Raw genomic sequence first — 16,071 nt, forward strand, 5'->3', positions numbered from 1 at the left:
ATAACCCAACGCTGCCAACTGAGCCACCACGCAGCGAGAGAGTCGCAGAGACATCTGTATATGACAGATAGACTCACGTGCTCTTGAACATTGCCTGCGGGCTGAGGGATTGGGACCACGGAAGTTTGGAGACTGATATATATTTAAAATATACATTCCCGTTTGTATCATATTCAAAATATACTTTCCCGACATAATATATGATGACTTCAGGCTTACTGAACAAAGTGCCTGCCTCTATCTAATCATTGTGTTTGTGTAACATTCTTCACAGCAATGTTGTTTGTGTAACATTCTTCACAGCAATGTATGAACACAGTATCTGAGACTGGTGTTTATAGTATGAACAATTGAGCTGTTTTCTGGCAGTTGTAAAAGCTGTTCAAAGAGAAACAAAACATTGTAAAACTTTACCTGACCTGTCCAAATATCCTCTTTCTATAGTTCAAAGAGAAGTGTCATACCTTGAGAATCTCTGTCCCAACAGATGTCTAAGTTAAAACCCTATAGTATTTGATTTCAAAGCAGCCATATTCCTTTGTAACTGAAACCCACCCACTAATATTCAAATTAACGCCCACTTTGGCCAAAGATAATGAGGGCTTTTTAAATGGAGTCAGAGGAATGAGAGTCTCGTCTTTTCCCTTGGTAATAAAGAGAATTGACCATGGAAGCTTCAATAATGTCTTCCCTATATTTTGTCACTTGTCTCACCAAATATTTCGGAACAAAAATAAGAGCATCTTATAGGATGATATAAATAAAACTCAATCGTGTTTGCTCACAGTGTGTCTCACATCCATTCATAAGTATAGATAAAGACGTTTCATTTTGATCACGTAAGTAGCGCGGTAATGCTTAAACAATAACTATAGAGCCACTTTAGGATGAAAAGGTGTTGCATTAGAAGTCAGTGGTAGACCGACAGGGCCTGCAAGGCATTCTCTGCTGGCCTAAAAATATCTGAATCACAGACTGATGTTAATTATATTTTGTAAATGAATATTTATTATTCATTCATCTTCCATACCGCCCATCCTCGAAAGGGGCGTTGCAGGAGTTGCTGGAGCCCAGTGGCGGTCCGTGCATTTTCTAGTGGCGCCTTCAGCTAGCGGAATCAATCCAACCCTCAAAAACTATTTTATGGCTATAAAACCTCTACTGCAGCTACAGCTGCGACACATAAAAAAAATCATCAATAATAACCTCATACAATTGAAATATTATTTAGGAATATAGCCATATTTTACTCACCAAAAATCCTTTTTACCTGTACACAATATACATCCTCCTTTCTTTCCTCCTTCTTTTCTATCACCATCGAAGCTAATGCTGAAAGTCGAGCCTATCCTGTCGTATTTCTGGCAAACATTTGTATTCGATTTAGTGCTGAAAATGTTTGTTCCCGGTTGAGACAGGCTTGCTTGCTTTGGAGGTGTCCGACCTTTCTTAATGATGTCCAGCTTTTTTTCTTGAAAAGTCCATCTTGAAAATGTTTTGACAGTAAATCTGCAAACAAATCCATTTTTTCTCCTCCTTTAGCCATTGCGAGTTGACAAAACTGCTATTAAATCAAACAACAATATATTTGCTTGTGCAGCTCGCTCCAGATACAGTTTGATAGCTCTGGCTAGTCCACTCTATTACTAGCCAATCATAGTTGGTGAAAGCGATGACGTATCCCTACGCCTGCGAGAAGGCAATGACGTTTCCCTACGCCTGCGAGAAGGCCTTGGTGTCACTAAATCGAATTCTGATTGGTTAAAGCAACAGTATTATCGACGTTATGACCCTGGCAAGAAATAATGGCTGAAATGTGATTGGTTAAATGTCTCAATATGAAAACACACATCTGGAAGCTGTGCAACCAGGGGGAAAGCAATGAAAGGAAGCTGACAGACAATTTGAAAATATTTAATAAGTATTCATGGGCAAAATATAATTTACATCAGTCTGTGATTCAGATATTTCTTAGGCCAGCAGAGAAGGCCTTGAAGGCCCTGACGGCACACAACTGCTGGAGCCTAACCCAGCTGTCTTCGGGCGAAAGGCAGACTACACACAAGACTGGTCGCCAGTCAGTCGCAGGGCACACAGAGAGACAAACGACCATCCGCACTCCCAATCATACCGCTACGAGCGGGAATTGAGTCCGCGCCTGCCCGCACCGAAGTCAGGCAATTGAATCTCTACTGGAATACTCATTGAATAATTCCAAATTGTCTGTCAGCTTCCTTTCATTGCTTTTCCCCTGGTTGCGCTGCTTCCAGATGTTTTCATATTTAAACATTTAACCAATCACATTTCAGCCTTTATTTGTTGCCAGGGTCAGAAATCTACCTGCAGGTCTTCACAATAAGTTCGGCAGGCCTAGTAGCATAAATTAAGCATTAATAAAACTGTTGCTTTAACCAATCAAATTTCGAGGCACCAAGGCCTTTTCCCAGGCGTAGGGAAAGGTCATCGCTTTCACAAACTATGATTGGCTAGTGATAGAGTCTACTAGACAGAGCTAGCAAACTTTACCTGTAGAGAGCTGTACAAGCAACTATATTGTTCATCTCATCTCAATTTCTGAACCGCTTTATCCTCATTAGGGTCGCGGGGGGTGCTGGAGCCTATTCCAGCTAACTCCCAAACCTAGGGGCAATTTTAGTGTCCAATCAGCCTACCATGCATGTTTTTGAAATGAGAGTTGACTCAAACACGTGAGCAGTTTTATGAGTAGCGAGTGCAAAATCCCAGTATTACAGAGAAAAATATATTTTTAATGCATGTAAAATAAAGGAACAAAATTTAGGATGATAGAATATGACTGAACATCCGCCTCTACACAGTTAATAACAATTTAAGCCTGGAAGCAAAGAATTCTGTTGACTTTAATAGAGGAGAAAGCTTGCAAGTCAACCAACATCTAGAAAGAAAAGCTAATTTCCATATTCAAACATGTTTTCTTCCGAGGCAATTGCGTCCAAACAAGCACGAGGCAGTCGAGTGGAAAATGGAAGAATTCATTTCATTGCCGTGCTACAAACTTTCAGATTTTCAGTTGAATTAAAACATGCAAACACGTGCAAAAAGTCTAATATTGCCATCGCGTCAGATAATTATTTGTGGAATCCATGTGTTCCTTATTGCTTTGTATTGAACATTTTTGTGGTAACTGTCTTTGTTCCCGAAAATGGCAAAGCTGTAGTCTCCCTTGCTTTATCTCCACTTGACTGCATGTTCTACAACTGCCTCCATTCTGCCACAGCCTATTGCACGTGAACTGTGAATACACAGAGAATTTACTTTTTTTCCACCCTCCTCGCTCCACTGCCAGGCACTGACCTTTCGCAGAAAGCCGTGAGAGAGAAAGAAGCTCTTAATTGCCTCAAATGAACGTGCTGTATCTACAATCTCATCAGCAGTGGGAGATTTAAGGCCGCTGGCAGCCATTTCTGCAGCTTGTTCGAAAGCTCGGGAGTACTTAGGGAGGGAGCCGTGTCCAAGGGGTGGAGGGGAAAATGCCTTGACAGCTCGACCTTGGCTTATAATTCAATTATTTGACCTCCTATTGTTTGTTTATGCACCACCAAAGATATTCTATTTTTATTTTCACAGTGGCTTTACCATTTACTTTTTACCCATGGCTTGAAACAATATATACTATAGTCTATGAACTGCCAATAAAATAAGACAGTATGTGAAAGATCTCATCTCATCTCATTTTCTGAACCGCTTTATCCTCACTAAGGTCACAAAGGGTGCTGGAGCCTATCCCATCTGACTTCGGGCCAGAGGCAGCGGACACCCTGAATTGGTCACCAACCAATCGCAGGGCACAAGGAGACAAACAACCATTCACTCTCACACTCATACCTAGGGGCAATTCAGTGTCCAAAGAGCCTACCATGCAAGTTTTTGGAATGTGGGAGGAAACCGGAGTCCATGGAGAAAACCCACGCAGGAGAACATGCAAACTCCACACAGGTGGACCAACCTGTATTTGAACCCAGGTCTACCACTGTGAGGCCGATGCGCTAACCACTCGTCCTTTATACGTATGATGTTACACATACAATTAAAAAAAACTATCGAAAGTAAAGTCCTTCATGAAAATTTACGCAATGCTATTTTTTTTAACATGCTGTGTAGATGAAGTTGGTGAAAGCAATTTGGAAATGGAAAATCATTATTGATGATAATCTTCAACCAATATGGTCTTTTCATTGGATAGGTAATACCATTTTAAATCTTTAATCCAGGACATCATTCTAATTAAAAAGGGGACAGAAGAAATTAACATTATAAATTGAATGATTGTTTTGCTTGTCAGAAAATGTTAGGCATTTTCCATGGTAAATACATGTTTTCACTTCTTTTTTTTTGACGAAATAAAGATAATGAATTGTTTTTTGACGACGGAAATTGGAAATTCATACTTTATGTCAAAACACTGAAATTTCATGTATATGATGTTCAAAAATTAAAATAGCTATCCATTAAACGGTGGATACATTATTAATTCACTAACCCAGAATTTAGCCAAAATGCCCTTTTCAACCCAAAATGACTAATTTCATGTTCAATTTCTAAACCCCAACCCAGTTTCATACAAAAATGTTCAGTACTGCTCTTTATTTCTGTTGAATTTTTTTCTCAGCCTCTGAAGGTGTTAAGTCCTTGAGGAGACGTCGAGGCGAGGTTACGAGGAATAGGACCCAACGAGGCGATGTAGTGCTCATACCAAAACTTTAATAACTTGGGCAGGATCTTAGAAAATAACAAAGACTTAGGAATCAAATCACAAAACCAACCCGGACTAGGGAAAACACGGGAATCGAGGAACGAGGTAACGCTGACACATGGCAAAGGAAATAAGGCAGACGATCCGCCAATGACATAACAATCGGTGGGGTTTAAATAGACACAACAGGAACTAATTTTGAATCAAGCGCAGCTGCGCGAGCACAACGGCAAGGCAGGAGGGAAAAACAAGAGTAGGGAAACGAACATCAGAACACAGGGAGAAGGCAATGGGAAAAACAATAACAAGCTACTACTCCTAACAGAAGGTCCTCGTCAACTAAAACTGTGGAAAGAAAAGCTTGCAAATGGACCCACATTCAACAGAAAAATAACTATATTAGTAGTAGGGAGCCAGTGTCCTATCCTTGACATAATATTTGTCCAATGAACAAAAATTACAAAGCCACCCCAGGCACACTGATAGTATCAGAAGGAAAATGACAGTTCTCACTTCACTTAATGGAGGCAATCCAGCATGTCCAGAAGAGGGTTATTTATCTGCTGAGAGGGTCGAACAACATTGCTGCTAAAAAGTGAAATGGAAATACTTTGTGCTTGAATTCCTTGAGTTTAACTCCAAGCACAATGCTCAGAGATATCCAGTAATTAGAAATCAAAAGGATTGTTAGGAAGAGGACTGGCGACAATGAGATGAGAACAGAGAGGGAGAAAGCGAGCATTATAGTCAATATCGTCATTTTGTTGGCTTTCCTCGCATTCATTCATTTATTTTCCGAACTGTTTATCCTCACAAGGGTGGTGTGGCGTGCTGTAGCCTATGCCAGCTGACATCGGGCACCAGGCGGAGTACACCCTGAATTGGTGGACAGCCAATCGCAGGACGTTCCTCTCAGTCAAACAAATACTTTTGTGGCAAAGGTAGGATGTTACCATTTAATGAGTAAAAAATAGTAAGGAATGTTTTCAGAGGTGAACAGTTCTTTTTCAAATTGAAAAACCATTCCCTCCCCCCACAATCACCCCCGACCCCAAAAAAATCACTGGTAATTATGAAAAATGCAACCAAAAAGTTGTTTGCATTTTGCATTTCTTCTGAAAAAAATGTGTTCAAGAGCTATATTTGAAGATATTTTGGGAAATAAATGGGAGCTGTTATTAGACTTTTTGAATCCAATATATGGTAATTAAACCGTAATCTTTCAACAAAAAAAAGAATTTTCCAATATATTTATTTATTGTTTTAAGTAAAAAGAGCTTTCGAAGTACAGATACACGTGATTTTTCCGAAAACGTCATATTTTTCTAACAATTTTTCGGTAACAAAGAATACAACAACAAAAACATTCAGGATAATTTTGTGTATGTAAAATATAGATCAGTATTAGATTTAAAAAGAAAAGTCCTAAAAAAAAAATCCAGAAAAAATAGATAAAATATCTTACAAGGGTGTTTAATACAAGAAACACGTGGGGTTAAAAAAGAAACAATTTTGGTGGCTGTGAAAGAGCAAATAAGAATTTGGGCCTTAACCCTATTTTGCAATTCAAATGAAAGGCTAGTAGCAATGCTTTGGGAATCCCATAAGCTAATATCCGGGTCGGGCTGACGTCTTTCTATGTTTGGCAAGGCAAAAATCTAGACACAAAAGTGACATGACCTCCCGACTGTTAAATCTGATTGGCCTGACCGTTACCTCATGTTTTAGCTCGAAGCAAAATATGCAAAAACATTCTCATTTTCGCCTCACGCGAGCGCATGCCATCTGCTTGGTCCTCACCTAATGCAATGACATCATAGCAGTACTGCTGTTACAATACAACTAGAATATTGCTCCCCACGCATTAAAAAGGCATAATTTGGATTTTTAGAAGTCATCATTTGTGGGCCCCGATTTTTCTGGTGGCAAAACACTGGAATAGTTTGCAATACATTGTTTTTTTGTTTTGTATGAATCATGTAAATATGAGAATCATTTATCATAGTACTTTTGCTTTTGCAAGGAAGAATGCTTTGCTTAAAAGATAATTTAGACATGTTTGGAAAGTTCATGGCGGATGATTGTTTTTTGGCCATTGCAATGTTCATTACTGGTGGCCAGAAAACATCTTGTGAAGTCTTGCTTAGATGTGTGCTTTGTGAAATACACATGTACTACATGCATTGACTTAGACCTGGGGTGGCCAAGTCCGGTCCCCGACAGCTCCTATCCGGTTTGTGTTACATTGAAGGGAAAATCTTAAGCAAAATCATCGCAAGTGATCTTTCTGAGATACTGTATGAATCAAAAGCAAATTATTAGGGTCAATATCATAAGGAAGTTAATATGCCTTTGTAAATGCAAAATATCAAATTATTCAATTGTAAAAAAGAAATGTCTAGCTTGATGAGAACCTGATGCTTTTTTATGTCAGAAATTACAATTTCAAAATGTTATAAATTTCCTACGTTTTCCCTTGTGTTTTCATTAAACGGCAGGTTAGTCTAGTGTTTCTTTTCGTTCACGCACTGAAGTGGGCAGCTCAGGGTCCTTAAGTTTTTATGTTATGTTGTTTAGGCACTTACGCGGAGAGCTTGGGGTCCTAGAGTTGTAGTTCTTTTGGATGGAGTTCCGCAAATGTTTTCAGCTGAGTTTTCAATGTTCGTCTAAAAGTTGTAACGCGTTCGCGGAGAAGAATGCCCTGCACTGTCAATTCCTTGGAATTCATATAAAGGGAGCTGATGAATCATCTGTGTGTCTTCGTCTCACTCTCTGACCGGAGTATCTGTAGATGAGGTGTCCCAGCGCTATCAACGAACACCGTAACGCAGGGGTCACCAAACTACGGCCCGCGGGCCGGATACGGCCCGTCAGCACATTTGGCCCGGCCCTCTGAACAATACCAGAGATGCTATCGGATTTATTTCCAATTTGAAAAAAAAAAATCCAGAATTTTTTTCCCCCCCAAAAAATCCTAGGCCCCGCCCTGTCAAAGAGAGAACGGAATAATGGCGAAAAAGTTAGGTAAGAGAAAAATTGATTCAGAATGCAGGGTATTTAACCTGGAGTGGACAAACGATTATTTTTTTGTTCAATGCAAAGAAAAGGCTGTTTGTCTCATCTGTCAAGAGACGGTGGCGGTATTCAAAGAATACAATCTTCGCCGACACTGAATCCCGTCACAAACACAAGACGATAGCTTGCAAGGCCAAATACGAGCAGACAAACTCAAAGCGAAAAAGGGAACGACTATCTCAGCAGAATACATTTGTACGCCAAGCTCAGCTGAACCAGGCATCCGTTCGGGCCAGCTTTTGAGTTGCTAAACTGATAGCAAGCAGCGGTAAGCCTTTCACTGACGGAGAGTTTAAGAAATGTATGGATGCTGTCGCGGAGGAGGTGTGTCCCGAGAAGAAAGATGCATTTAATGCCGTAAGTCTGTCGGCGAGTACGTTCACCAGACGCGTTGAAGAAATCAAGTAATGTATATGCCCAGCTGCAGCAGAAGACGAAAGAATTTGCCTTTTTTTCATTAGCACTGGATGAAAGCACGGACGTGCAAGACACAGCGCAACTGCTCATTTTTATTCGTGGAGTTAGCGCAAACTTTGAGATATGCGAGGATCTGGCAGCCCTCCAAAGTCTCAAAGGGACTACAACGGGAGAGGATATTTTTGACAAAGTGTGCCAAACCATGGAGAAGTTGGACCTGGACTGGTCAAAGCTAGCTAGCATCACGACTGACGGGGCTCCTAGCATGGTGGGCGAAACTCGCGGTCTAATGGGACGCATGAACCGGGAGTTGGAAAAAAGGGGTCTCACCGCCCCGCTACGAGTCCACTGCCTAATTCACCAGCAAGCACTGTGCTGCAAAGTGTTGATGTGAGAGAGATTCTGCTGTGACAACTGAGCTGAACTTTTATCTGTTAAGATTGTGCATGGCACAACAGAAAGTTAATGTTCCATGGCTTGTTTTTCTATGAAGAATCCAGAGAGAGTTATTTAGTTATTATTTATTTCATAAATAGTGTTATTTATTTCCTGTTTTTTTCTGTGAAGAACTCAGAGAGGGTTATTTAGTTATTATTTATTTCATTAATAGTGTTATTATTTGTCTCCTGACTTTTTTTCTGTAAAGAACCTGGAAAGGGTTATTTGGTTATGTGTGGCTTTCTGGAAAACAATAAATTGTTTAAGCTCCCCTACGATCGTCACACTTTTTCTGTTACAAACTGACACCGGCCCCCCCATCAGAAAAGGGAAAGGTTATGTGGCCTTCACAGGAAAAAGTTTGGGGACCCCTGCCGTAACGCTAAGCTAATTCGCTAATAGTTTTATCTGCTAAAATTTTCTCTACTTTGAAATAAATGACCGTAGCGGCCGCATTGTCTTGGGTTTTGATGTTTCGTCTTTGTCACCTTGCAGTTTCGTGCATGTCGTCTTTTTATGCGCATGTAAGCCGTACCCTGGATTCAGTCATCATTTTTTTGAACGGCAAATGCGGCTTGTATGCGAATAAATACGGTAGTTCTTCTCCAGCATGTTTTTATCTGCTGAATATAATGACTTTTACTTTTACACAAACTTCTGTTCTGAATGTTAAAGAAAGTATCATGAACAATCAAAATTTCATTGAATCATTGCTTAGAGAATTGGTGAGTATTCACAGGCTATTAACTGAAGAAATGATATTGAATTTAACGGATTTGATTCTACACATTGTGAATCTGTGTAGCTTTTTTTAGGTGAGTTGAGATTTCACTTTTGTTTCCCGCCTCTGGCTTTTATGGTGCCGCCCTCACTCACTCTCACTGTGTCAACCCATTTGCCTCAGTCCTCTCTAATCCACAGTGCTTGTGATGAGTCACATAGAATAAAGTGCCCCCACCCTAATCACAGAGAACATGCCATCACACATGGAAACAGTTTTGAATAAAACATGGTGTTCACTTCAGAGAAAAGGCATTCATGTGAGATCGACATAAATCAGCCAACACTATCTCCTGGCACGTGCAAGGGGCGAGCACAAATTAATATGTCGGCAAGTGTGTCAGAAAGAAGGCAAAACATTCCAAATGCATTAAAGATGACAAGGACATCACGATTTTCCAGTGTATTGTTTTTCCCCACTATTCATTTTGATTTTTCATCTTATTCATTTTGATTTTTCATCTGATTAGCAAGAAGGCAAAAATAATCTGAATTCAATAGCGGCAATAACAACTGTACCGTTTTCCAGAATTTCCCCCCGTCGAGTGACCAACCGCATGTCAAGAGTGTGGGGCATTCTCAGATTGCCACTTTTTGGGAGCGAAGGAAACAATCAAGACTTACGATGGTGAAGTTCATGACTTTGAGAATCCAGATGGTTAACGCCAGGTTGACAAGGATGAGGATCATCAACAGCAGGACAAAGAAGTAAAGGCAGCGTTTCCTCCATCCGTAGATTCCCACTTTGTACACTTGTGCTTGCTCTGAACTCTGCACATTATTCCTATGGCTGCACTGTTCTTGGGTCATCTGCCGGGGGAGGAAGGGAGAACAGGGTCAAGCTCACCGGAGGAGCGCCAGTACCGGATTTCAAAATGAAAATTGATTCAGCTACTTGTGATGTGAAAAATCATAAGTCTTGTGAACATAGGACTTTTTCCTGTCATATCATCAATCATAACAAAATGTAGTAGTTAGCAATCATCATTCCTGCCGATGCTGTTTGGCAGCGATTGGAGAGGATTCTAATTTTTTGACTAGGCTGCCTAATAATTTTTTATCTAAAACATAATTTAGAATCCTGGTTATTTTGGCTTTCAAATGGCTTTTGATGAGCGGGCACATTAGCAGCTATCTGAAACAAATGGCACAAGAGAGGGCTGTGGAATACCTTTTTTTCCAATGGGATTGGATGGGAGTTTTTTTCAATTATTTCTGGGATAAAAGATAAGAAGGAAATCGCCACAAAGCTAGCAATGAAAATTTCCATTAATTGAACATGAACAAAGATGACAGGGGCCCTCAATTTATGATGGTACCTACATACGCGGTTAAGAACTGCACATAGTGAACTCTTTCGTGCAGCATACCTAATTCTTGGTTTGTCACTTCTAATAGTTTGTTTTATACTAATGCCTATGTTCACCACTGTATCAGCCTCGGCCAGATCAATAGACTATGATGCAATCCTATCTATCCTATTTACAAATTTGAGTTATGGTCACCACTGCACTGTAGCTTGAAAGCATAATGGAGATGTTTTTTCAGGGCTCCAAATGACAATTTCATTGTAGAAATGCTAAGAGTTTTGTTAGCAACAGAATATATTCAGACCACATGATTTGGGATATGTTTTAATGCAAGGAATTAAGTATGAATGTTTTCTTTTTTTACAAGATACACTTTCCCGATAATCTACAAAGGGAACCACATTTTTAGTCCAAAACACTCTTTATTATATTGCATATTTTTCATGTAGATGATTCATTTTCATCTTCCATACAACGCATTCTTTCTCAAAAGGGTTGTGGGGGTTGCTGGAGCCAAACCCAGCTGACGTCGGGCGAAAGGCAGAGTAGTACACCCTAGACTGGTCGCCAGTCAGTCGTAGGGCACACAGAAAGACAAACGGCCATCCACACTCACAATCATACCACCACTAGCGGGAATCTAGTCTGCGCCTGCCAACACCGAGGTCAGGCGAGTGAACCTCTACACAACGAGGCGGCTCATGTAGGTTATCACATTGAATTTCTTGATCCACAGACAACATAAGCAGGTACAATTCAATGCACAAATATCCATCATATAAGCATTTTTGACAGACTTTCTAAACAAATTAATGTTACATTTTTCATGTCAATGGGAATACTCTTCGCAATACTTCAGTAGACCGAAATCTACTCTGATACATAAACACCATACAACCTTAGCTAAATAAACATCAAGCTGGGTAACCAGTTATATCCAAGAATTTTAAGACGGAAATGATAACTGAGATTTTTCTCCTTGCCTACAGTGGTCAATCTCTTTAAGTTGATAAAAAGTCACACACAGACACATACACAAGAAACAGCAATACAGACGCTCCCCTACTTACGAACATTCAACTTACGAACAACGGTACATACGAACATGTCTGCAAATTGCGTTTAAGTCCAAAAATGTTCGCAAGTCCAATTTTGTATTTCGCCCCTTTTTCGGAGTAGTACTTCTTTCCGCCGCTAATACCGACACCTGGCGCTGTGAGAGCTCAGCTCACCCAGCATCTACCTTCTTCTTCGTTGCAATGCGGAAGTGCGTGAATGTATCTCCAGTGTGCAAAGAACCTTTTTCATTTGTATCATTAAATATCTCATGCATCCAATATTGAATATGGTTGGTAAAAAGCTAAAGGCTTCTATTGAGGGAGTTGCAAGGAAGAGGCAAGCCATTTCATTTGAAACGAGTGGCAATAATAACGAAGCTTGATGCGCGTGAGAGTGGTGAGTGTTGCACATTTAGTACCATTTATAAACAGAAAGATCGAGCAGCAGGACCCAAATATTGAACGTTGCACAAAGTTTGCAAATCAATTGAATGATGCCATACAGTGCTACCTCATCATTTATGATGAAAAAAAGAAGGCCAGTTTCTAATACATAAATCTCTCTCTCTACAGTACTGTACATATTCTCTCCATTTTATTAAATGTTTTTTTTCAGTACAAACCAATGCGTGTTACTTATACAAGCCTTAAACATACAAATGCACTTGTATAAACCTTCAATATACTTATATCGGCCTTAAACATAAATTATAATACAAAATATAGCACTGAATCAACTTACAAACAAATTCAACTTATGAACAATCGCTCGGAACCAATTGCGTTCGTAAGTAGGGGAGCGTCTGTACAATTGAATAATTAACTGCCAAAACAACCAAAAATGTAATTGAGCCAAAAATATCTTTGCTAGGCGGGTATTTTTACAAATCGCTGTTGGTGTGAAGATAAACCAAAGTTCACTCAAGCAATCTATCACTAAAGGAACAAAGACACGTGAAGAACGACTTGGCAGACTATTTTAAGAATGTTATTGCCAGAGCTCTAAAAATACTTCTGGCTGTGCTAATCACACTTAATATCCAAATTTTTGTCTCATTTGGCTATTCTTTGTGACAGTGTTTTGGAAAGAATCCCCTGAAAGACAAAATAAAATACTGGTGGAATTTCAGTAATGTGTCAAGCTGAAAAAGATCATTATGCCAAAATCAGGGGCTGAGCAACAGTGTAGGAAAAACAAACCATTGGGCCTCGTTCCCGCACTGCAGCTACTTTGATTGATCAACCAACCGGAGACAGAGGAAAAACAAAGTATGGTTCTGATTACACAGAGAAATGAGCCTTTTACAAAATGTTATTGACTGCTTCCGGGTGCCAAACAGCAAGGCAGCTGCCCACTTTAGCTCTTTTATGGACTGCACATGGATTTGTACCATCAGGGACCCCAAGTTGCCAAATGGCCACAGCCCCTTAGCGCCCGTATGACTACAAACTAAATGAATGGCAAGAGGCCAGCAGTGCTTTATAATATCATACAATGTGTGGATAAATAAAGCATTACAGTAATGGGACTGGCTGATTAAAAAGTTTTAAGGTCATGGAAGAGTACTTTCAGCACCCAAAGAAATTGTGTGAATGGCGTTTCACTCAACCACAACTGTTCAAACAAAACCTAGACACAGTAAGGTTATGTTGCAGAGTTGCGTTTTGTTGAGTTATTACTAGTTCTGATTTTCTTGTTTCTAGGACTGCTTATTTTTTGTCAGTGCTCTGGGTCAAAAGTTTCCTGCTTCATTTGGAGGCCCGCATCTCAAAACATATGACTATAATTCTGCACTGCTTTGCGGAAAAATTTATATGCATCGGGAAAATTTTCCATTCTTTGTTAACATATCAGTTTGATGGTTTCATCTAACAGAATACAATGTCTGTAATGGTGAGCATTTTGGGGAGAAAAAAAATTGTTGCTTGGATATCTAGCATATGAAAGAAACAGTAAGATTTAACTTGAATCCTTCTTAAGACATTATCATAAGCCAGTCATAAAATGTAGCCAAAGAAACACCCGTCAATTGGTCGACTCATTCATAAAATTTCAGTAGATTGAATTCATATAATATTCTAGTAATGTATCATAGATTAGACTAATAATAGTCAGCTTGAGTTAGTTTGGCATAAAATACAATTTAAGTATAATTCATGGCTTTTAAAAAGTCCTGTCAGGAGGACGAAATTGAAATCACCATTGTTCGTTTCATTCAATGTTAGCTTACATGTGTTAATGTTTATATATATTTTAGAGGTTGCAGCCATTACAGAAATGCAGATGGAAGTTTTGTGAAAAAACATGAAGGTATTTATTGTTATACCAAATGTAGTGTATATTTCCATGTTGGTCATCATGGGTAAAAAGAAAAAAATCCACTGTTCCTGAACAGCAGGCAAGTAAAACCATTTTCATACTGTGACATTTTGATAAACCTGTACTTAATGTGTTTTAAAGGCAAGACCAATGGAATAATGGACAATTTGGTAGCTTCAACTACGACCACTCTGAGAGGAACCCTGCATTAAACTTCGGTGAGTGCCTAGATTCATGCTGGCATTTGTGTTACATTTGGTTGACTTTTTTCATATCATATTCAATAGAATGTGAAGAGAAAGTTTCATAAAACATCACAGCCACTGCACCAAAAAAAATGTATTATAATTATGTGCTAGTTTTTTTTTATCTTTATTTTTTTTTCTTTTGCAACTTGCCCGCAGGGAGATTCTCCACCCTGTATATGAGTGTTTACGGTACATGACACAATTATGATTAACATGTTAGCCTCTCACCGCGAGGTGAATACAAAGAACAGCAGGAAAAAAAGAGAATAGTAATGGTATTGACCTGCCCTGCTTACCATTCGGGCGAAGTGTGATATTGTCGTCGGAAGGAGATATAGTAGTCAATGCAACATTAAATTCCAATGTGGGCTTCGGCGATGAATTTTCAGTCTCAACTTGATCATTAAGAACACAGCCTAATTGCTTGGACCAAAACCGATGCTTAACATGCTAAAAGAAAGAAAAAGCCTTAAATAAAAGACTCTAATGCGGAGGCTGCTCGCAACAAACACTTCAATGCATATCACTAATTACTCGCTGCTGACTACTAATCAATGAAGCACAGAAAAAAATTGACTTTAAATAATTTTTAAAAGAGGAAGAAGAGGTACGTTGACACATCATACCTGGTGTAGAAAATAAAGGCAAAACATTCCATTATCTTCATATTGTAGCAAATCACACAACGTTAAAAGAATTCTCCCACTAAGCCGCCTCGTGGTGTTCACTCGCCTGACTTCGGTGCGGGCAGGCGTGGGCTCGATTCCCGCTAGTGGCGGTATGATTGGGAGTGCGGATGGTCGTTTGTCTCTCTGTGTGCCCCATGACTGACTGGCGACCAGTCTAGTGTGTAGTCTACCTTTCGCCCGACAATAGCTGGGTTAGGCTCCAGCAATCCCTGCATCCCTTTCAAGGCTGGGTGGTATGGAAGATGAATGAATGTCTTCCTCCAGCAGGTTAACTCACCATTAAAGAAATTGAGGGTACATTAAAATATTTGTTAACAATATAAGATAATATAAAAATAAAATATAAAATACCTTTTAAAAAATGAAATGAAAAATGAAAGTCACAGTTTAACGAGGTATAAATAAAAAGCCCTTTGAATTTGATAATTCAACTTTTTCTTATAATAAAACATAACATTCGTGGCCTGGCGGATGAATGGTTAGCGCATTGGCCTCACAGCTCTGAGGTCCTGGGTTCAAATCCAGGTCCGTCCACCTGTGTGGAGTCTGCATGTTCTCCCTGGGCGTGGGTTTTCTCCGGGTACTCCGGTTTCCTCCCATATTCCAAACACATGCATGGTAGGCTGATTAGACACTCTAAATTGCCCTTAGGTATGGTTGTGAGTGTGAATGGTTCTCCGATTGTGCCCTGCGATCGGCTGGTCACCGATACATGGTCTATGGACCGAAGTCAGCTGGGATAGGCTCCATCACCCCCGCGTGACCCTAGTGAGGATAAAGCTGTTCAGAAATGGAATGAATGTTACAACATTTGTCTGCTGCTCACAAGTCCATGGTTTTCCCCATCAATTCATTTCCCATCTGTTTGGGGAAAAAGCTTTTGGAGATTTTGGAGCCTGCGACCAGTCCAAAGCATCATTGTTGTAACGGCTGGTGACGTTAGAGACTAAACCTGGCAAAGTCATTTCTATTTCCTACAGTTATGCCAACATAGGTGTCTTTGA

At 39.8% G+C, this 16,071-nt stretch overlaps 1 protein-coding gene across 6 annotated transcripts in view; it reads right to left on the bottom strand.

Annotated features, from left to right (window-relative positions):
* The window catches only part of sgcd (sarcoglycan, delta (dystrophin-associated glycoprotein)), a 250,164-nt gene that overhangs the window by 108,661 nt on the left and 125,432 nt on the right, over nt 1-16,071 (bottom strand). For 4 of the 6 annotated variants that reach the window (XM_077592722.1, XM_077592724.1, XM_077592723.1 and 1 more), the window contains one exon: nt 10,067-10,252. In XM_077592722.1, the coding sequence (XP_077448848.1) occupies nt 10,067-10,252 (186 nt within the window). Of the gene's footprint in view, nt 1-10,066; nt 10,253-14,674; nt 14,975-15,004; nt 15,753-16,071 lie in introns of those variants that run through there. The other 2 variants (XM_077592725.1, XM_077592727.1) reach the window with 2 other exon arrangements.

Source organism: Stigmatopora argus, chromosome 22 (assembly GCF_051989625.1).
Source record: "Stigmatopora argus isolate UIUO_Sarg chromosome 22, RoL_Sarg_1.0, whole genome shotgun sequence".
In the NCBI taxonomy this organism is placed as follows: domain Eukaryota; kingdom Metazoa; phylum Chordata; class Actinopteri; order Syngnathiformes; family Syngnathidae; genus Stigmatopora; species Stigmatopora argus.